The sequence below is a fragment of the Phyllobates terribilis genome, unplaced genomic scaffold (assembly GCF_046119375.1).
Source record: "Phyllobates terribilis strain yellow unplaced genomic scaffold, ASM4611937v1 Scaffold_10__3_contigs__length_209671492, whole genome shotgun sequence".
NCBI classification, from domain to species: domain Eukaryota; kingdom Metazoa; phylum Chordata; class Amphibia; order Anura; family Dendrobatidae; genus Phyllobates; species Phyllobates terribilis.
In genome coordinates, this window is record NW_027362770.1 from 153681875 (window position 1) to 153706043 (window position 24169).

The window sequence follows — 24169 nt, forward strand, 5'->3', positions numbered from 1 at the left end:
CCTGCTCACCGTGTGCTTAGAAGCTCCTCTGCTACTGAATGAGGTCTACCGATCACCACGTGTTTTGAAGCTCCTCTGTTACTGACTGAGGTGTACTACTCACCATGTGTTCGGAAGCTCCTCTGTTACTGACTGAGGTGTACTACTCACCATGTGTTCGGAAGCTCCTCTGCTAATGACTGAGGTGTACTACTCACCATTTGCCTAGAAGCTCCTCTGCTACTGACCAAAGTGTCCTGCTCACCGTGTGCTTAGAAGCTCCTCTGCTACTGAATGAGGTCTACCGATCACCACGTGTTCGGAAGCTCCTCTGTTACTGACTGAGGTGTACTACTCACCATGTGTTCGGAAGCTCCTCTGCTAATGACTGAGGTCTACTGATCACCACAACAGAGCCCTGCTTCAACTTCCCAATTTGACTCAGTCCAAAACCATCTTGGAGGAACTACTTTCTTTGGGATGAGCAGACAAATTCAATTACTTCGTATTGATATCATACACCACTATCATCTATGAAATGCCAAATTTGTACAATTGGGAACCCAACTTTTCATCACATGATCTTCAAATGTACTCCTTCCTGGAAATGGATTATTTCATCCTTTCATCCACATGTAAGTACTTCACATTTGTACAAATCTCATGAAATTATGAATTTATCTGCTCATTGAAGTATACAGCTTATGTATGATGTCTGTGACTAAAAAATAGATTTTTTTTTTATAAAAAAGACAACCTGCCCAAAAAAATTACCTTTTCCCACTCAAACAAAAACCCTTTTGGTCTGTATTTTTCACATGGTGTCTTTAAAGTGTACTAGTTGTTAAAAGTGACTATTGAGAATAATCTGTCAGGTATGTGTACTTGAGTAATAACACTATTTCTGGCCATTATATGACTTGCATCGTGCACTTTTCAGTTTTCCTCTTTTGGCTCAATATCTAATTATCAGTTGTCTCTGAGCTAGCAGGTGGAGACCCCTATGATGTCTCCCATACACGGGACACACAGATATCAGGGATTCCTGCTCCCCTGTCTATATATAGTCCATGCTCAGAAGCATTACAAGCGTGGAGGAAATTATAAAGCAGTACTGAGCAGTGTAGCTGTGAATCCAGTGCTGGAGTGAGATAAAACACTTACTAAGAAGCAAATGCACCATCTCATTGCCTTCCTCTCTCTGCTGACTCAATAGACTTCAGTAGGATTTTGTAATCTGATCTATAATTAGTTTTTCATAGTGGATGATGAGTTCAGGAGGAGAAAAAGTAGTGAAAATAGGATATATTTCTATGAGAAAAATGTATTGAAAAATTTCTTATATTTTGCTAACACTATTCATTGCACAGAATTTCTTAAAATGGCAGTGACTTTATTGATATAAGGAGCAATCTGCTGGAGTCCGGCTGCCAGATGGCACAGTGTTATCCTACTGTAATGCCATGTGGCCTCCATAGGTTCCCATAGGCGCATATCTAGGTGAGTTATCAGAGCACCAAGCTTAATGGCTAGATACTGGCCTTCACTGACCAATTACATCTCATCATGTACTATCCAGACCATCCACTTTGAGGTTATATTTGGTTGAACATTGTTCCCCATATGGCATTTTTCCAACTATGTGCTGACAGATATTGATAGATATTTGCAGAGAGTCGCGTTACAAACCTGGAATAACCTTGAAAGGGTATTCATCCCTAACGTGTTCTCCCTTAAGTCAGGAAATTCTTGCAAATATTTATTTTACAGGATGACTATCCCCGTCACCTTCCTCTTACTTGCCACATCTGCATGTAATAGAAGGATATTACTGGTCACAGCGGAGCACTCTGATTGTATCCGTGAAGTTTTCCAAGGAAGCAGGCTCATGATAAACTGTTTGGGAAAAAGAATCAATCTTTCCCCAGAGAGTTACTAAATAATTCATTGTCAGTTTATTCTCTTTTCTAGTATGTATTAAAAAAAATGTCCGATGACATACGCTAGAGGTAGCCCATTTGTGGGTGGGACTACCACCAAAGAATTCAGACTGTTAATTCTCTAGGAACCACCGGCTCATTAATATTAATCTTGTGCAACTGTTTCTGGAACATATCTGATTCTTTTGTGTTCATATATTGCTCTTGGGTAAATAACTTACATAGATGGATGGCAGTTTAAGTTCTTTAGTTCTAGGCTAGACCAAAAATAGGAGGGCTGGGAGGAAGGTGCTTGGGGCAAAATAATTATGGGTTTCAGGTGTCCTGACAAACTGGGGCTTTTTAGTGTCTATAGTGGTGACACAAATAAGTACATTTTATTCTGATGCCAATGTAATATTCAATTAGCTTATCAGAGTACATAGGAATGCCCAATAGCAAGTTCCAGCTATAACGAGATTCAGAAGTGGAGAAAGTATTAAAAAAAAAATTCATGGTATCAATATTGAATTGGTTACGGGCTCACCTGGTGAGGTCTGGGTGAGTAGCACGGACGGAAGGTGATGATGCAGCAAAGTTGTTCCTGACGGATGACACGAGGATCAGTGAGAACCAGGACTTTAGAGAATGCAGGATGATAGATACACAAGCTGAGCAGGTAACACAGAAGAAGCAGTGCTGGGTGTGCGGATATACACTAGAACAGTCACTGCTTAGGATACTGGCATCTTCTAGCAAGGCAATGGTTAATCGTAGGAATAACAGAGAGAAGTAAATGCAGTCTCTTATCTTACAGAAGGACAATGGTGAATTACAGGACTAACATAGAAGTAAATGCATTCTTCTGTCTTCCAGAAGGGCAAAGGTGAATCACATGAATAACAGAGAAGTTATTGCAGTTTGGTATCTCTCAGAAAGGCAATGGTGAACCATAAAAATAACAGAGAAGTAAATGCAGTTTGGTATCTTCCAGAAGGGCAATGGTGAATCACAGGAATAACAGAGAAATAAATGCAGTTTGGTATCTTTTACAAAGGCAATGGTGAATCACAGGAATAACAGAGAAGTAAATGCAACTAACAAACAAAGCAGCACTCTGCAACGCTAAGTATGCGAACATGAAATATATGAAATTTGAATAGCATTACTGCTCTATAAAATAGAAATAAATGAGAAATCTTAGCGCATAAATTGGCCAATTCATGTGTACCTGCTAGCCACGTTAAGGCATTTCTCAAAATACCAGGATCAGAGTTCTGCTTTGATTGTTAGTTGTATATGGAGGTAGCTGCTCCTAGTAAGCACCTGTTGAAACCTATTTATTGTTTTGGAAGTGCCAGTCAGTTTTTTCTGTTTCTATGTGTAAGCATTGACTGCGCACTCCACCTCTATGCCACAGGCGGTTTTAATTGCAGCAGGATCTTATTATCCCACACACAAGCAGACTTATGTCCCTTAGAGAGGAGTTCACATTGATAGGGTCCTGGTATTTTGAGAAACACCTTAACATGGCTACCAGGTACACATTAATTGGCCAATTTATGCGCTAAGATTTCTCATTTATTTCTGTTTTCTAGAGCAGTCATGCTATTCAAAAGTCATGTATTTCATGTTCACATACTTTGTGTTGCAGAGTGCTGCTTTGTTTGTTAGTTGCATATGGAGGTAGCTGCTCCTAGTAAGCACCTGTTCACACCTATTTCTTGTTTTGGAAGTGCAGGTCAGTTTTTTCTGTTAGAGAAGTAAATGCCGTTATATATCTTTCACAAGGGCAATGGTGAATCACAGGAATAACAGAGAAGTAAATGCAGTTTGGTATCTTCCAGAAGGGCAATGGTGAATAACAGAGAAGTAAATGCAGTCAGATATCTTTCACAAGGGCAGTGGTGAATCACAGGAATAACAGAGAAGTAAATGCAGTTTGGTACCTTCCAGAAGGGCAATGGTGAATCACAGGAATAACAGAGAAGTAAATGCAATTTGGTATCTTCCAGAAGGTCAATGGTGAATCAGAGAAATAACAGAGAAGTAAATGCAGTCAGACATCTTTCACAAGGGCAATGGTGAATCACAAGAATAACAGAGAAGTAAATGCATTCTGGTACCTTTTCAGCAGGGAAAGACATTAATAGCAGCGATGTATGCAAACTGATAGCAGTGAAGTATAGAGTAAACTGGAGATGTGGACTTTGCCTAGTGTTCTGAATTGAGTCTGAACATAACACTGGTTGTAGCATGGAAGTCAGGATTAGAAGAGTAGATGATAGACACCTGGCTGGTGCGGAGTCAAGTGAAGTAGTAGCAAATTCCTGACAAACTTGAGGTAAGTGTAGACAATGCTACTTAATACTCAAACACCTGATCTTGACCTGATCTGAATTAAAAGGCCAAAGGTGATGATGTCTGAGGAGTTTGCCAAGCTACTTGAGAAACCTGGCATGAACTACTGCTAAGGGAGGTGGTGATAGCAGAAGGGAGCAAAGCCCGTTACTGGTGCAGAGTCAGGGAAGTAACAATGTTGGCGCCAATACTATGTAAATATTTGTTCTATTTAGCCTATGATTGGGCTATTGAATATTAAAGGCATGGTCACCAACTGTCCTGGGCTGAAAGTAGTTGGAGATGTTTTTTTGAGGTGCAGGTGACATGAGCGAGTGAGTGATTGGTTATTGATTGAAGGAAAAATCGCTAAAAAAAGACAATGCTGCTTAGAAGTTCTGGCAGAACAAACTGCAGAAATGGAAATATCAGGTATAGGCGGGTTAGTAGAGGAAGGAAACACAAGAAGTTCAGTTTTGGAAAGACTGTAGATATAAGGACAATTACTTCTTTTGACTTCTAATCCATCCTCACCAGCTCTAGCTAAAGGACCTTTTGTCCAGGGCAACGATTGACCATACGTATGAACGTTCACCCAATGATTGTTGGTCATCAGTGGATTTTTTTTAATGTAAACAAGAACGTGCTGCCAACAGCAATGTACTTGAGCGGAAACGAAAGATCGAATGTGCGATCGCGTTGATTTGACAAGTGAAAGTAATCGATCACCGATTGACTTGACTTCCCGTATCATCAATCTGCACTCTTGGCAGTTCACTTTAGCAGCCCTAACCTTAGAAAAGTTATCATGGCGTTGACCCAACTTTAATTTTTTTATGTAAATTTTACCAAATTTCACTCAACATATGTGTTAAAAATCTCACGGTGCCGTCTTGGAAGCGGCGGATTTAACCGCTTTAGAACATTCCCTTTGTAAATACGACAAACCACTATATTTCTCTAAATCGCAAAGAAAACTTTTTTGGCGGAGGATTTGCTTGTCATACCTAGCTTAAATAAAGAGTTATATGATCACCTATAGCATATATAAGGCGCTACCAACACGCCTTTCATCAAAATGGAACTGAAACCCTTCTTCCTCTAAACCAGTGTGGTCTGTATAATGCACACAAGGAATTGGCTTGAATTAGCCAGGAATGCAAAGGTTAGACAGAGGGCACAAATTTAAGTTTTGTCAAAATGTTGTAGTAAATGATGCCTCCGGGAGATCTTCTTAAGGAACAAATGTGATCTGGGAAGGCTTCTTATTTTATCTATTAAAAGTAAAGTATGCCAAAGCGCAAATCAACTTTTTTTTTTACTTTAATATTTTTCCATTTTAATTTTATTTATAATTCCATTACATTTTTTTCCCTTTTCTTTTATTCTTTTACTTTTATTTTAATAGATTTTTGTTAATTTCATTTAGTTTAATGTGCAAAAAATTACTTTTTGGTCACCATCAGCTTGTCAGTGAGTGATGAGCCCATCCATAGGGCATTATCTTTGAGGATACATATTGTATCTTTTCTTTTTTAATACATTTTTGATTTCTTTATTTTTGTTTATTATAAAAAAAAAAACCATACTATAGGGTGAAAAAAAATGACCAAAAAGATTTTTTCCTATTTGTGACTTTATAATTACATACCGTATATATTTGCCTGACTTGCTTAGAGTTAGCAAAATTTGTACATCATTTGTATTGTTTGCATTTGTTTGTTTTTTTAGTAAATAATAAAAAAATATATTCTTAGGCGTTTTATTGGTAAATAAAAAATATTTTTTTAGCTACTTGTAAGTGGTGGATGAGGAATCCACTTGAGGATATTAATTTTTTTTTTCATTTAGTGCCTTTTTAACCTTTTTTTTTTTACTATTTTTAACCTTTTTTTTAGTTTATTTAATGCATTTATATTTTTCATATAAAAATTAGTTTGAGTTGAACTAATTACATTTACAATGATTTAAAATAACCTGAAAAAAATAAATAAATTCCTGGGTAAGAATTATTTATTCCTGTATATAAAAATATATTTTTGCCTTAGGAAAATGTTTGCATCATTTATATAGTTTATTGTGTACTTTTTTAATGAACCAAAACATTTTGCTTTTTTCAATATCGGTAAAAAAAATGATTTTTCTTTTGGGCAATCTTTATAGAGTAAGAATGGGTTTAATGTGTAATGAGGAGTGTGCTTAAAGAAACTGATGAGGGGTGTGCCTAAAGAAATTGATGAGGGGTGTGCTTAAATAAACTGATGAGGGGTGTGCCTAAAGAAACTGATGAGAGGTGTGCCTAAAGAAATTGATGAGAGGTGTGCCTAAAGAAATTGATGAGGGGTGTGCCTAAAGAAATTGATGAGGGGTGTGCTTAAAGAAACTGATGAGGGGTGTGCCTAAAGAAATTGATGAGGGGTGTGCCTAAAGAAATTGATGAGGGGTGTGCCTAAAGAAATTGATGAGGGTTGTGCCTAAAGAAATGGATGAGGGCTGTGCCTAAAGAAACTGATGAGGGGTGTGCCTAAAGAAATTGATGAGGGGTGTGCTTAAATAAACTGATGAGGGGTGTGCCTAATGAAACTGATGAGAGGTGTGCCTAAAGAAATTGATGAGAGGTGTGCCTAAAGAAATTGATGAGGGGTGTGCCTAAAGAAATTGATGAGGGGTGTGCTTAAAGAAACTGATGAGGGGTGTGCCTAAAGAAATTGATGAGGGGTGTGCCTAAAGAAATTGATGAGGGGTGTGCCTAAAGAAACTGATGAGGGTTGTGCCTGAAGAAATGGATGAGGGCTGTGCCTAAAGAAATTGATGAGGGGTGTGCCTAAAGAAACTGATGAGGGGTGTGCCTAAAGAAATTGATGAGGGGTGTGCTTAAATAAACTGATGAGGGGTGTGCCTAAAGAAACTAATGAGGGGTATGCCTAAATAAACTGATGAGGGGTGTGCCTAAAGAAATTGATGAGGGGTGTGCCTAAAGAAACTGCTGAGAGGTGTGCCTAAAGAAACTGATGAGGGGTGTGCCTAAAGAAACTGATGAGGGGTGTGCCTAAAGAAACTGATGAGGGGTGTGCCTAAAGAAACTGATGAGGGGTGTGCCTAAAGAAACTGATGAGGGGTGTGCCTAAAGAAACTGATGAGGGGTGTGCCTAAAGAAACTGATGAGGGGTGTGCCTAAAGAAACTGATGAGGGGTGTGCCTAAAGAAATTGATGAGGGGTGTGCTTAAAGAAACTGATGAGGGGTGTGCCTAAAGAAATTGATGAGGGGTGTGCCTAAAGAAACTGATGAGGGGTGTGCCTAAAGAAATGGATGAGGGCTGTGCCTAAAGAAATTGATGAGGGGTGTGCCTAAAGAAACTGATGAGAGGTGTGCCTAAAGAAATTGATGAGGGGTGTGCTTAAATAAACTGATGAGGGGTGTGCCTAAAGAAACTGACGAGAGGTGTGCTTAAAGAAACTGATGAGGAGTGTGCCTAAAGAAACTGACGAGAGGTGTGCTTAAAGAAACTGATGAGGGCTGTGCCTAAAGAAATTGATGAGGGATGTGCCTAAAGAAACTGATGAGAGGTGTGCCTAAAGAAATTGATGAGGAGTGTGCTTAAATGAACTGATGAGGGGTGTGCCTAAAGAAACTGACGAGAGGTGTGCTTAAAGAAACTAATGAGGGGTGTGCCTAAAGAAACTGATGAGGGGTGTGCCTAAAGAAATTGATGAGGGGTGTGCCTAAAGAAATTGATGAGGGGTGTGCTTAAAGAAACTGATGAGGGGTGTGCCTAAATAAATTGATGAGGGGTGTGCCTAAAGAAACTGATGAGGGTTGTGCCTAAAGAAATGGATGAGGGCTGTGCCTAAAGAAATCGATGAGGGTGTGCCTGAAGAAATCGATGAGGGGTGTGACTAAAGAAACAGTTGTGGGGGATGCAATAAATGGATGTGGAGTACGCCTAAACAAACGGATGAGAGTTGTGCATAAAATAACAATATGGGGTATGCTTAAAGAAATTGATGCACAGAGTATCTCTTACTTATTATGCAGCTACGAATTCTACTGTTTGCAGTTATGTAGGAACCGCCTAAATTTATGTATGGAACGAATATATTCATGAAGAATATAAATATACAAACACTCCAGGAAGCCTCTGGAGATTGTTAGAAATCACATGCTTGTATGTTTCTTCAGTTGTCCCTGAATATAAACTGAATCACAAAAACTTCTAAGTTGGATTTAAGATCACTTTAATAGTCTCCATTTACTACTCGGGGACGAGGGAAGGTGTCCATAAGGCATTCACATGAGGATACTATAATGTATAAAGGAAACTCTTGAAAGTGAAAAGTACACTATAACATAAATTTTGGTAGATGACAAGAAACCAGCCAACCAACTTTTACCAGTAGTGTTACTTAACTACTGTTGAAACTAAGCAGATGGATGGCTTAAAGGAATTGTCCACTACACTGATATTGATTACTTAGCCTTAGAATGGGTTATGAATTCATTCAATGAGATAATTGGAGGTCTGACCTCAACTCCCCCATCTATCTGCTGTCATCGGCTTTGGCCGTGGTCAGACATAAAATGTGTATGGAGCAATCCCAGTTATGGCATCTTAGCTTCAATTCACTTCAATAAGAGCTGAGCTGCAGTACCCAAAACAGTGCCTGGAGCCATATTGTTCTTTCTCCATACACTGTTTACATTCGGCCACCACAACTGATAACAGTTGACCCGTAGAGATGCCAAGAGTCGGACCTCCACTGATTTGATATTCATGACCTACCCTAAGAATAGGTCTTCAATTTCCAAGTAGTGGACAACATCTTCAAGTCCAGACAGTTAGAGAATGTCTCCTAATTTTGACCTGTGAAGAAGGGCCTGAGTGGCGGACCCCCAATGGTTAATAGTGGTTATCCCAATGAGGCAACACCTTGAAAAATTGAGCAATTTTATTTCCGAATTTCCAAGTGTCATAGTCCACAAATCTGAAAATGTGCCCACAAATTATTTTCCCAGATTTCACATCAAAATGAAAAAAAATAAATAAATAATGGCTGGATCAAAATGTATTTGTGCTTATTCAGAATAGGTGATTATTTCAAGAAGAAACTGTCAAATTGCAAGTTTGCAACCATCATTTTGCAACATGTCATGAGTGACCATCTTTCTTACCTCTTCCTTCCCTGTTCTGGATTTCACAATAGCTTTACATCTACTTGCTTGAAAAAAAAAGGGTAAATTAGCTAGCAAAAAATGTGTTATTCAGAATATCTAGATTTTGCGTAAGAAAAGGATGGGGTGGGGGGGCGCTGTTGCATTGATATCTATGGAAAACGTTTCTATTCAGTAGTGGTAGAAAGTGGTATTGCAAGTGGAAAACGCAAATGTGTACTGTCCTAAGAAATGTAAGGTAAGAAGAAGTGATGGATCCTTAATGCTTTGTTAGTAGCTCAGGATGTTTGTCATCCTCTCCCTTATGCTTTACGCTGCTGATCTGCTTTCTCAGATTGGTTTAAAAAAAATGATGAGAAAAATCAAAAAGATTGGATGTGTAATTTTTTTGGGTACCCTAACAAATATAAGATATTTGACACCCGGAAATCCTCCATATGCTTTTGATAATACTGTTGTGTTCCTATGTGGCGGAGGGGGTCTTTAGGCACCAGGGTGTACATATAAATGCTCCATTTGCATCCCTATAGCTGCGTCCCTGCATAATAGCTTTTCCGTGACCATATATATTATATATATAAATACATAGAACAGAAAAAGATGACTCCTGGGCCGATATATTTAAAGGTACGGTAATTTTCTGATTGCTTTCCCTTCTCTCGTAAACGGCTCACCCACAATCCGAGTACACAGTCAGCCTTGTGGTGTTACTTAAAATTTCGGCTTTTCTCAACTCAAGCCAAACAAATATTCTTAATTAGAGAGGATAGCTTAAAGATGCCTGGCCTGCAATCAACCTCCGGGTGCATCATGGGAAGACAAGTCATTTTTGTTGTGAAAAGGCCGTAGGAAGGGAAATCACAATGAGCTGATGGTTTGCAGACACCGACATTCGATGCTTTCTCATCTCCTGAGACTAAATAACTGCAAATCATTTCCCTCCCCGGTAGAAAACACCTCGGGTTTTAATTGTGTGTTTACATTTCAGCATACAGACGTCCTATCATATAGTATAATACAGTCCGCCACCCAGTCACTATATGGCAAGCCAGGGAAGATTTGCATCCATTTATCTCCATTGTAATCTATTCTGTGTAAATTGTTCTCAGTGTTAGCCGCCCATGTGTTCACTGTGTGGTCTTTAGGATATACGAGCTCTAAAATACAACCTGAAGATAACAACCTAATGAAAAATTCATTTAAAGGAAACCTGTCACTCGCCCTAAGTTTGTATATTTTTTACGTAGTGTAAATGCCGCTGTTCTCCTGAATCCGGGGATGTTTTTCTTTTGTTCCTGCTCCTCTCCGTTCCTGAGATATGGCCCCTTCTTTCCTGTGAATTAATCTACTCTTGTTATCAAAGTGGGCGTGGTGCTGTAGAGGACTCCCACAAATAAGAGATGAGGACCACGCCCACTTTGATAAAAATCCTACTTTTACATACAGAGGAGAGCCGGCCATATCTCAGGAACGGAGAAGCGCAGGAACAAAATAAAAACATCGCCAGATTCAGGAGAACAGCGGCATTTACCTTAGATAAAAAATTATTTCTTAAGTGACAGTTCCTTTTAAAGGGGTATTGTTTATAAAAAATAGAAAATGTTGAGGACGCAAAAGAGGGCGACTTTTACCTAAGATGCCTGTACACATTAAAGTAAATTCAGACTTAACAATTTCAGCAGGAACGGCTGACAGTCTTATGTGTATGGAGGTGTGCTGTCTCTCTTTAACATCTGCCAATCGAGATTGTATGACTTCAGAATGCCCAATCATGGCCGTATCTAGCGGTGGCCTAGCTCCTAATTCACATTTTATTAAAGACCTCAAATCCCTCCGATTTCAGTGGGATCAACCATCTAATGTGTATGAGGGTCTGCCAATTCTCCCTCATCAGATAATGTTGGGGATAAGTAGGTACTATGCTCTATCTGCTTTACTAGCAATGGGTTACTCAACTTTTTCCTTTTTAAAAAATGAGAATCCATAAGATTTCAGTGGGCAATTGATCCACTATTTAATGTGTATGAGGGTCTGCCAACTCTCCCTCAACAAATGATGATGGGGATAAGTTAAAATTATAGTCACTTGTATGACCTCTACTGTACTCCTCTAAACTGCTGCTACAACCCTCCAAACTGCTGCTGGACCTTCACCTATAAACCATACTCCTCCATACTTCTATTTTACTCCTCCATACTGCTGCTGAACCTCCACCATGCTATACCATACAGCTGCTATACTCCTCCATACTGCTGCTGGAACCCCATCGTACTCCTCCATACTACTGTCAGACATCCACCATACTCCATACTGCTACGATACTACTCCATACCTTTGCTGGACCCCCACCGTACTCCTCAGTGCTGCTGTCGGATGTCCATCATACGCCTCCATACTGCTGTTGGACCCCCACCATATTCCTCCATACTATTGTTGGACATCCACCATACTCCTACGAAAGTCTTCCATACTGCTGCCTCCACCATATTCCTCCATACTGCTACAAGCTACGTTACTCCTCCATACCGCTGCTGAATCCCCACCGTGTTCGTCGGTACTGCTGTCGGATATCCACCATATTCCTCCATACTGCTGCCGAACCCCCACCCTGCTCACCATACTTCTGTCATATTCCTCCATACTGCTACTGCACCCCCAACATACTCTTCCATTCCGCCTGTGTCCACTGCCAGTCTTTTGCCGTGTACTTCAGCAGTCACATTCTGTCTGAGCAAGAAAAACTAAGAACATGACTGCTGCAGCCAATCAGTGTTCTCCTGAGCTTCCTCCTCAAAGAAGAAGAAGCCAGGAGACTGTCGAAGGAGGACACAAGCAGCAGTACAGAGAATCAGCCAGTAGGTGAATATAGATTTTGGATTTTTTTTCTTTACACCACACTGGGCCCATTATTAACCTTCGTCAAAGTAGTGGAAAACTCCTTTAAGCCCTCATGCACACTGCATTATGGCTATAGACAAGCGTTGCGTTGTAAAACATCGTCTACGTATTGGTGACCATAACGTACACCTAAGATAGCTGGTGGGCGATTAGTCACTTGGCCAAACATGCGTGTGTTGTCAGAGACGCCTCTAACTGCGGTTTATCTCCAATTATCTCCCATAAGTAAATGTATGGAGTGATCTTACAAGTCTAAACCTCCATACAAACTTGACGCAATAAGCTTTAAGGAGAATCCCTGTTTGATACAAAAGTCCCCCTATCGAAATTGGAACACAACTACTGGGGTCCCAAGTGATTGGCCGTAAACTATAGTAACCTGCAAGCAAGTGTTCGATTTTCCTTCAGCGCCACCTCTGGCGACATGAGGTTTTTGTTTGTTTGTTTGGTCTCCGAGAAGTGATGCTGTACTCTTAAATTTGAACTCCTTGGGTATCTAAAATTGGTTTCCAAAAAACTTGATAACAACTTTAAAAGGATATTCCGATGCCAGGCATTTGTACCCTATATCTTTGATTATCATAAATTAATTATAGAATAAAAAATATGGATTGATGGTTATGTAATATATATAATCGTCTTATCCCGTCTGTCAGTCCTTCTGTCCAGGAAATCCCGCATCGCTGATTGGTACGGCCGCGGCCAATCAGCGACGCGGGATTTAAAAAAAAGATGGCGGCCGTTAGCGGCTCATCTGCCGCACGGAGGTCAGCGGCGATGGAGCCGGGAGATGACCGGCGCTAGCCGGTCATCTCCCCGCTGCTCACAGCAGAAGGACCCCGACCGGCGACGCCGCTGCCCTCCATGCAGCTACCGTCGGGAAATCAGCGCCTAGGGCCGCTGATCTCCCGACGGCAAGTGTGAAGGGAGGACCGGGAAGCGGCGCCGCAGGTCGGGGCACTTCTGCTGCGAGCAGCCGGTCATCTCCCGGCTGCTCGCAGCGGAAGTACCCGCAGCTCCGCTCCCCGATCCTCACTAATACGATTCGCTGATTGGTCACGATATTGGCACCAAATTTAAACACCGCTCTGCTGATTGCTCGCGACCGCCGTCCGCGACCAATCAGCGATTTTGGCGCCAAATTTAAACAACGCTCTGCTGATTGCGCTGCATACATATTCTAGAATACCCGATGCGTTAGAATCGGGCCACCATCTAGTTGAGTATAAGGGGTCATACGTCTCTATCGCATATGGACCATCCGGAGAACAAAAAAGTATCGAGGAGACCAATACTGCTATGATGTTTGATATGTGAGGGGCTCCAGAATTTCATGTTACACCTGTCAATAGCTTTCATATAAAGTACAGACCAAAAGTTTGGACACACCTTCTCATTTAAAGATTTTTCTGTATTTTCATGACTATGAAAATTGTACATTCACACTGAAGGCATCAAAAATGGAAGACCATTTCCGGTAACTACCTCTTGAAGCTCATCAAGAGAATGCCAAGAGTGTGCAAAGCAGTCATCAAAGCAAAAGGTGGCTACTTTGAAGAACCTAGAATATAAGACATATTTTCAGTTGTTTCACACTTTTTTGTTAAGTATATAATTCCACATGTGTTAATTCATAGTTTTGATGCCTTCAGTGTGAATGTACAATTTTCATAGTCCTGAAAATACAGAAAAATCTTTAAATGAGAAAGTGTGTTCAAACTTTTGGTCTGTACTGTACATACTCTGAGTTATTTTACCCGTTTTATCAGCATAATCTTCACAATCTTGGGATCTATGAGAAAAACTAATTTTCCCTTTGTATCTTCGTTTTCTCATACTTTTAGAAATCATTCAAAAATGAGCCTGAGGGAAAAAGTCTTGAAAGAGAAAGAAGTGAAACGTGAGATAAGATTATACCAGAGAGGGAGAAGGAGAGACAGGTGGTAACTCAGGGACCAGGTCTATTAAATGGAGAGTGCTGCTTGTGATTTTCTCACGTCTGTTGCATGCGAGATACAGTTCTTCTGCCGGCCTCATGACATATCTCACATTGTACAGACAGCTGGCAGACGCTTGGGACATTATTCAATGACAAGTGAGAAATTATTTTTTTTTTTTTGTGGGAGATGTTTATGAGCGTTTTAAGACGTCCGTATAAAATCACCATGACTGTACCGCATAATGGATATTAGTATAAGCTGACCAAGTCGTTGGTTAGTGCCCTATGGGGGGGCCTTTTGTTGGCGTCAACCCTTCACCATATGGTCTACTGTCATACAAAATAAAGAAAACACTAAAAAGTCCCATACATTATGGTAACCAAGGAATTATGCCATAGGATAGGTGCTCCAGTTCTTAGAACGAGGCTCTACTGTCATACTGGGTGGTGGTCCCAGCGGGGGCATCTCCAGAAATCAGCTAGTTACCACCTATGTTGTGCTCATCAATCCGTATCAAGATTTGTGGTGGTCACAAGCCTTGGGTGGCAGATAGAGAGGAGCGAATATATTCAAGTGGAATTGAATTCTACTCGAATTTAACAAAAATCAGCATTCAGTGGGTTTCGGTGGGTTTAAAGTCATTCATTTCCACGCGGATTCGGCAAAATATCAGCATTTTTTTCATTCAAAGGATTAGAAAACGAAAAGAAATCCTTATACACCCCTCACCGCTCACTTCTTCGGCCCTTCCGCTTCTCACCACCACCTGTCTGGTCTTCGTCGTATCTTCTGATCGATGACACGAGCCCTGAAAGCCACGGACCTCTCACGCTAGGCCTGGACTTCTAGCTCTGATGAGACATAGGACGGTTCTGTAAATGCTCAGGCAAGGCTATGGCACATGTCGTGATGACTGTTCAGGCGTTTGCACAGAAATCTCCAGGGCCTCATCAGAGCCGGAAGTCCCGACACAGCGTGAGAAGCCCGGGGATTTCAGCGGAGGTGATCAGAAGATACAAGGAGGATGGGATGGGTGACATTGAGAAGCGGAGAAGTCAGACAGTGGTGAGGTGAGTATAGGGATTTTAAGGAATTTTTATTTTTTAACCTTTTGATGGCCTTTTACGGTTCAGGAAAATGGGGGCCATTGGCCATCATTTAGCTGAATCCACGTGGAAGTGAATACCAAATAATCTGCATTTTGGCTAGCGGAAATGTTTGTAAAAATTTCTTTTTCTTTTTTACCGAGACCTCAGATCATAATCAAGGGACAATAAATTCTTTGAGAATAACTTGTCTGCTAATCGAATTTTTCGGGAAAAAATGTTCGCACATATTCGGCAGCAATAGCCAACTCCTTCTGTTTGACCAGACAGGTTGCACGCCATTTCTTCTGATGGTTCGTAAGGATTATCCTTTTTTTTCAAATTGCATTTAGTAGCATAAATGTTTTCCTGATAGTAGAAACAGCGCCACTTTTGCATATGGGCTGTTCCTTTACTGCAGCTTAACCACCTCGTGCGTATTTTGCTGAGCTCTAATATCAAAAACCACCAACCATTCTCCAGCCTGTTTAACTTACTCATGTGCAGCACAAGTGAACCCCATGCTTAGCATTTTCTACAGTGGTGACATCATATAGGTCTAAGCTTTATACCGGTGACACTGCCTCCTAGTGGTAGAGCATATATTCTGCCACTCAATCATTCGAAAGGAGGGATTGGCCAAGTATTAAACAAAATAATAATTAAAAGTTGTAAAAAATACTTTTCTCCTGTTTAAAGTTGCCCGTACACTTTGGATAGCTGTATTCTGACTTCAATCCCTCCCAACTTCCCAATAGATCTCCAAACGTGTTTGTGCTTTCAACCGGACCCCATAAGCAACGGCTTAGCGCCATCAAAACAAAAGGATCAAGTATGTTTAGATCCAATATGCCCAATCCTTTTTTTTTTTTTACCCCCGAGACATATATCATTGAGGGAAAGTTTGCTGATCCCTATAGAAATTAGATGGTCTGCCAATCTTGCCAAAATTTAGGGGCAGCTGAAATTTACCCATTGTGCGAGGTTTACATAAGAGTTGTGACAAAAGAATTCACTCATGGATACGACACCATTACAGATCAGTACTATGGCACTCATCTATGCTCAATGATATTGACATCTGGGCTTGGAAGTGCCTGACTATTATGCTGAGACCACCAGAAGATTCTTTTTTGTTTGAGAAGAACAAATTGTTCTTCACACAAGATCCATGGGGTCAATTTTTGTTGTAGAATTAGTCTCTTTTTTTACAATCTTAAGTTTCAGAGGGTAGTCCATACTGGAGCATGGAGCATGGACCATTTATGAGACCTTGAGCCAAAACCAAATCACTAATTCTGGATTTGTCTGCCAAAACTTGCCCTTATCGTCTACAATGCGAATCTGATATCTTGTAGACCTGAGTCTTCATTCCGTTGTCTACATGCTACATTCTGTTACCTTCAAGTGTCTTATATTTGAACACATCAACTAATAAAACTTCCTTCCACATCCCAGAAGTCTAGTTTTGGTATTCTAGTGGAACTTTTTTCTTGCTGTTGTCTATTTCCGAGAATGTAAGATTTTCTTTGTGGAGTTTGTCAACTTGGCATATGGGGTTATTTAAAAATTTAGAGACTATTCAACTTTTCACTACTTTATGTATGTATTTTTTTTAATTTACCATCTCCTAATGAGTGGTGGTTTTTGAGATCTTTTATGGTTATTTGTTGTCCCATTTTCTTGATACGACTCCAGTTTTGGACCTTCTGGATGGAGTCGAGCATCATAAATTCATAAAGTATCAGTGATCGCCTACGATTTACACCAAGCTGTTATTTATGATTGGTCTTATGAGGAGAGACTGTCCTGAAGTTTCACATGTATCACCTTCATTTTGGATAACCTTTTGTATATGTAAGTTTATAAAATACTTTTTCATTATTCTTTTTTGATCATATCATTCATTGTTTTAAACTTCCTATCAATGATCATAAGCCCCAATTATATGGGTCAATAATCGGCAATCGAAACATTTGTAAGAACATTTGTTCCCGTTCACTGACCCGTGTGAACATGTGGCTGATCAGCTGACAAACGAGTAAACCGCTTGATTAGATTGTTTATGCCAACACAAAAATTATTGTTGTCGGCAGCACATCGCCCTCTGTAAACTGGAAATGTGCTGCCGACAACATGAATGTTATATGGGGACAGAACAATCATATTAATGAGTTTATTTGGCCATAAATGAGTATAAAGTCAATCAACACTGTTTATGGGCAGCTATCGACCCATTTAAATTGGCCAATAGTCTTACATACTACTGACATGTTAGATTTTGAGATAATATTTTTGATAATGGTTGCTGTAATTTGGGGTGTACACAAAAGCCAAGAGTTCAGTAATGGGATGAAATCCTTTTGATTCAGAGAGTCTCGAAACTGTTTTGGACAATCCCTATTTGTTAGGAGGTTCTTTGACAATTGGATGATCACAAAGTGGCCCCCGAGCAATCAGATGCAATCTGTAGGGATGGCTGGCAGTAAGTTCAATTTATACAGCACCCCCATAGGTAAAATTAAGCATTACATCATAGTCATTGAAATCAATGGGTTTTATGTAATGGAGGACAGGACAGGTCCTTCAGAACTCTTAGTTTTTTGTCTCAACTCTGACCAAGAAATGAGCTTTCTGACGCCTCTTTATTGAGTTACCTAAATTTGAAAACCCTTTTAATAGACTTTAAAGTTTTAGTCCCCATAACAGAAAGCATCCTGGTAATCTTTAGATGGTAACAAAGACCTACAGAACTATGGTGGGCCCTACAATCTCATCTCTCGGCATCTCTTACGGATGTATTGAGTAACGCAGATAATTAGCTTGGTCCTATAATCACAACCCACTCAGTGGTTCTAATTTGGGGTTGACCAATATTTCTGCTCTGAATTTTCTGAGAAGGTTGGTTCGCTTGAAGACTTAGATGCTTGAAAAAGGAAAGGCAATCAGGATGTGCCTGAAGGGAAAGCTGGTTTTCTTCTGATCAAAAGAAGGTCCAGAGGACTATTATACTGAACCAATTGAGCACTGGAGGAAGAAAAAGATAAAGGCATGTCCCTTTTAACGCTCTCGGCCAAGTAATATTTTTGGATAGCTCCTACCAACTGTGCCACATTTGTAACATTTTAAGGTTGACATCTAAATGAATCAGAGCGCTGAATAATCCTGTTCGGGCTGATGTCATTGTGTAACGGAAGTATGGAAAGACTTAAATGAAGTATTCCTTTGTCATTTGGCAATCCGAGCAGCCCTTCATGTGAACATCAGCTGCTTTTTAATATTTTGAGTTGAATTCCAGAGATGGGACATGAGAAAATGTGAAATCAAAAGAACCCATGACTTGAGTATTTTCATAGACTACAAAAAGATACTTAAGGGGCTCTCTGGTTTCGAAAACTCATTTTTATATAACATTTTAGAGCGTTCTGAGTTAATAGATCAGGATCTGCAATCATGATCCCACTTCTCTAAAGGCAGAGTGGCTACAAAGAGTGTCTCTCAATTTGGAGGACCAGGCATGTCCATGCCTTATATGGACAATAGGGATTCAGAAGTGGTGGACAACCCCTTTTAAAGTGTCACTTTTTAATATATATTTTGATTAGTGGTGGTTTCAGGAGTAAAGACCCCACAGATCTCTGGAATAAATAGGCAGAATAATCAACTGCTCTGGCTTCGAGGATGAGTGGTGGGATTGTCCTTATACGGGCCAAAGATCTTCAATGACCATATAGACAGCTCTGGTCAACTCTCTAAGGATAGCCAGCTAGTTACAAGTTAATGATATTTTCCATAGTTCTGTGGACCTCTATAACCAAAATTTTAAACATTTTATAACCCATCAGAAGCTTTATAATATGATAGGTACCCTCTAAAGCTCATATTCATATTTAATTAAAGGTTATTGAGAAGGATACAAGTTTTTTTTTTAATGCATTATTTGTATTCTACAGTATAAAACTTTTTTGCAATTCGTTTTAATTAACATTTTAAAAATGTTTGCATGTATTACAATACACTGCATGCTGCTCATTGCTGTTCAGTTCAGTCAATTCCTGTCAGGCCTCCTATCCCCTGTCATAACCATTCATCTAAATTCCAATCTAATCAAAACCAAATTATCAGATTTGAGTGTGGACAAGCATTGACAAGAGACGGAAGAGGGGCTGGTAAAATGACATCTGTTGGGAATGAGACTGAACAGCATCAAGCAGCATGCACTGCATTTTAATACCTAAGCAATACAAGAAGCAGAAAAAAAAATCATTTTTTAACTAAAACCAATTTCAGATTTTTTTTTTCATATCATACATACAATGCACTTAGACTTTAAGGTAGTTAACGATCAATAAACAGTGCATTACTCTATTCTATTATTTTTACATGCATTCCCTTCAGGGACACACAAGTTGTCACTTCACTTTCTACAGATCATATATGGCTTTTATATTTGGATATTGTTCCAGGGTCACCTTCATAATCTCCTACTGCTTTGTGTGTCCGTCTTTACTGCACTTTCAGAATTCTGTTCATGAATTAGTAATCTCAGGATGGGGTTAACGTTAGAGGTCCTGTTAAGAAAGGAGAATTTGCTATCCTCTAAAGGGGTAATTTTACTTATTAATATAAATATAGCCACGTAATTTATCAGAATAAAGAGTCGGGCACATCTAGAATCTGAGCTGATCCGCTTCACTCAGAGAGCTAAATGGAAGGAGAGAGAGAAAAAGATGCTTTTCAACAAATGAAGGTTGCAAACATCAAACAGATACTTGTCCTGCAGCCAGGAAACAAGCCGCCTTTTAAGGGATGAAGGTGGGGACGTGAGTTAATGAATAGGAAGCGAGGAATAGAAGCCAGTCAGCTAAGCAGCTTTCTCCATTCAGGAAAAACAAGACTGGGAGGCCGGCTTCCTTATTGCCAGAGGTCCTTTCTGCGGAGACTCCAAAGGCGGCCGTCAGATCCTGCCAAGTCATAAATAGAACTCTGTTGTGAACAAAAAGTGCAAATCATGGTTAAAATAAGTGATCCAGTTACATGGGTCATTTAAGTATAGGCAGGTCCGACAGATCAAGCCTGTTAAGGCGGAACGTTGGCGTCATTTCACCTTGTCCTATTGGTGTTTAAAACAAAAAGTTCAGCAACTTTTGCATTTCTTCTTAACCAGGATCTTAAATTAAGTTTTCCAGTCCCCAAAAGTGATGGCCTATTGCCATAATACACCATTCCTTTATAAAGTGTCGGAGCCCTATTGCAGGCACCCTCGTGAATTAAAGGGGTCATCGCCTTTCAATAATTTTTAGCCCCCAGGCTCAACATATTGAGCTTTTTTTTTTTTTCTTAACCCTTTTACGACCCATGACGTATAGATACGTCATAGGTTGCCTCCCGTGATTAACATGTTAAATGCTGCTGTCAATCTCTGACAGCGGCATTTAAGATGAGTGCACCAGAAGTGCATCACAAACCACGCCAATCGGCGCCCATGTCACATGATTTAAGATGAGCACACCGGAAGAGCATCACAAACCACGCCAATCGGCGCCCATGTCACATGATTTAAGATGAGCACACCGGAAGTGCATCACAAACCACGCCAATCGGCGCCCATGTCACATGATTTAAGATGAGCGCACCGGAAGAGCATTACAAACCACGCCAATCTGCGCCCATGTCACATGATTTAAGATGAGCACACCGGAAGAGCATCACAAACCATGCCAATCTGCGCCCATGTCACATGATTTAAGATGAGCACACCGGAAGAGCATCACAAACCACGCCAATCGGCACCCATGTCACATGATTTAAGATGAGCGCACCGGAAGAGCATTACAAACCACGCCAATCTGCGCCCATGTCACATGATTTAAGATGAGCACACCGGAAGAGCATCACAAACCATGCCAATCTGCGCCCATGTCACATGATTTAAGATGAGCACACCGGAAGAGCATCACAAACCACGCCAATCGGCACCCATGTCACATGATTTAAGATGAGCACACCGGAAGAGCATCACAAACCACGCCAATCTGCGCCCATGTCACATGATTTAAGATGAGCACACCGGAAGAGCATCACAAACCACGGCAATCGGCGCCCATGTCACATGATTTAAGATGAGCACACTGGAAGAGCATCACAAACCACGCCAATCGGCGCCCATGTCACATGATTTAAGATGAGCACACCAGAAGTGCATCACAAACCACGCCAATCGGCGCCCATGTCACATGATTTAAGATGAGCACACCGGAAGTGCATCACAAACCACGCCAATCGACGCCCATGTCACATGATTTAAGATGAGCACACCGGAAGAGCATCACAAACCACGCCAATCTGCGCCCATGTCACATGATTTAAGATGAGCACACCGGAAGAGCATCACAAACCATGCGAATCTGCGCCCATGTCACATGATTTAAGATGAGCACACCGGAAGAGCATCACAAACCACGCCAATCGGCGCCCATGTCACATGATTTAAGATGAGCACACTGGAAGAGCATCACAAACCACGCCAATCTGCACCCATGTCACATGATTTAAGATGAGCGCACCGGAAGAGCATCACAAACCACGCCAATCGGCGCCCATGTCACATGATCAAGCGCCGATGAAAACTGGGGGTCTGCAGGAGACTCCCGTGCTTGTTATTGCAGATCTGCTACGAGCGCCGCTTCGTAGCCGGCGTTCATAGCAGATAATCAATTCTGCTATACTTAGCAGGGCTGAAGCTCTGCTAGGTGTAGCACAGGCGATCGGATGATCGCAGCTTCTAGTCTCCCATGGAAACTATTAAAGCAAGTAAAAGTGAAAAAAAAAATGTTTTTAAAAATATAAAAAAATATATATATTTAAAAGTTTAAATCACCCCCTTTTTGCCCCAAAATAAAACAAAAAAATATCAAAAATACACATATTTGATATTGTTGCGTTTAGAATCGCTCGACGTATCAAAATCTAAAAAGAATTAATCCGATCTGTAAACAACATAACTAGAAAAAAAATAAAAACTCCAGAATTAAGTTTTTTGGTCGCCTTAACATTGCAATAAAATGTAATAACGGGTGATTAAAACATCGTATCTTCCCCAAAATGGTATCAATAAAAACATCAGCTCGGCGTGCAAAAAATAAGCCCTCACCTGGCCCCAGATACCATAAAGTGGGGATGCTACGGGTCTCGGAAAACAGCGCCATGTTTTTTTTTTTTTGTTTTTTTTTGAAATTTTGGATTTTTTTTTTCACCAAAGAACCTATACATGTTTGGTATCTGCAAACTCATAATGACCTGGAGAATCATAATGCCAGGTCAGTTTTAGCATTTAGTGAACATTGTAAAAAAAAAATTGTGGAATTGCACTTTTTTTTTGCAATTTCACCGCACTTGGATTTTTTTTCCCATTTTCTGATATACTATATGGTGAAATCGTTGGTTTCGTACAAAAGTACAACTCATCCTTCGAAAAACAAACCCTCACACGGACATATTGATGGAAAAAATGCAAAAGTTATGGCTCTGGGAAGAAGGAGAGCAAAAAATGAAACTCAAAAATCCCAAGGTGGTGAAAGGGTTAAAAGTCATCTCACTGCCACAAGGTGTCCCCAATCGGGATGGTCCTATCCTGTCTCTAGTATTAAAACCTCACCTTGTCTCAATTGACCTCAATATAGATCAGGGCAGAGCAGGACAGAGGCCAGACTAGTTCAGACACCCGCCCATGGGAAGCTATATAGATGAAATGCCTAGCTCAAAAGCGGAAGCCACACCCCTGTTTGTACAAAGCGCAAGAAACTACAGCAAAACCAAGAAAATGAGCCGCAACTTTTTTTTTATATATATATCAGTCCCAGTCCATGAAAAAAAATGTTTAAACCACTGAACAATCTTTTACAGTTATATGAAAAAGTTTGGGCACCCCTATTAATCTTAAGCTTAATGTTTTATAAAAATTGGTGTTTTTGCAACAGCTATTTCAGTTTGATATATGTAATAACTGTTGGACACAGTAATGTTTCTGCCTTGAAATGAGGTTTATTGTACTAACAGAAAATGTGCAATCTGCATTCAAACAAAATTTGACAGGTGCATAAGTATGGGCACCCTTATCATTTTCTTGTTTTAAATACTCCTACCTACTTTTTACTGACTTACTAAAGCACTTTTTTTGGTTTTGTAACCTCATTGAGCTTTGAACTTCATAGCCAGGTGTATGCAATCATGAGAAAAGCTACTTAAAGTGGCCACTTGCAAGTTATTCTCCTGTTTGAATCTCCTCTGAAGAGTGGCATCATGGGCTCCTCAAAACAACTGTCAAATGATCAGAAAACAAAGATTATTCAACATAGTTGTTCAGGGGAAGGATACAAAAAGCTGTCTCAGAGATTTAACCTGTCAGTTTCCACTGTGAGGAACATAGTAAGGAAATGGAAGAACACAGGGACAGTTCTTGTTAAGGCCAGAAGTGGCAGGCCAAGAAAAACATCAGAAAGGCAGAGAAGAAGAATGGTGAGATCAGTCAAGGACAATTCTCAGACCACCTCCAGAGAGCTTCAGCATCAACTTGCTGCAGATGGTGTCACTGTGCATCAGTCAACTATACAACGCACTTTGCACAAGGAGAAGCTGTATGGGAGAGTGATGCGAAAGAAGCCGTTTCTGCAAGCACGCCACAAACAGAGTCGGCTGAGGTATGCAAAAGCACATTTGAAGAAGCCAATTTCTTTTTGGAAGAAGGTCCTGTGGACTGATGAAACCAAGATTGAGTTGTTTGGTCATTCAAAAAGGCGTTATGCATGGTGGCAAAAAAAACACAGCATTCCAAGAAA

At 40.3% G+C, this 24169-nt stretch overlaps 1 protein-coding gene across 1 annotated transcript in view; it reads left to right on the forward strand.

Annotated features, from left to right (window-relative positions):
- The first annotated feature begins 246 nt into the window (after positions 1 to 246).
- Positions 247 to 24169, forward strand: part of CCND2 (cyclin D2) — a 326524-nt gene continuing 302601 nt past the window's right edge. The window contains exon 1 of the mRNA XM_073649951.1: positions 247 to 614. Within this exon, the coding sequence (XP_073506052.1) occupies positions 513 to 614 (102 nt within the window). The 5' untranslated portion in view covers positions 247 to 512. The remainder of the gene's footprint in view (positions 615 to 24169) is intronic.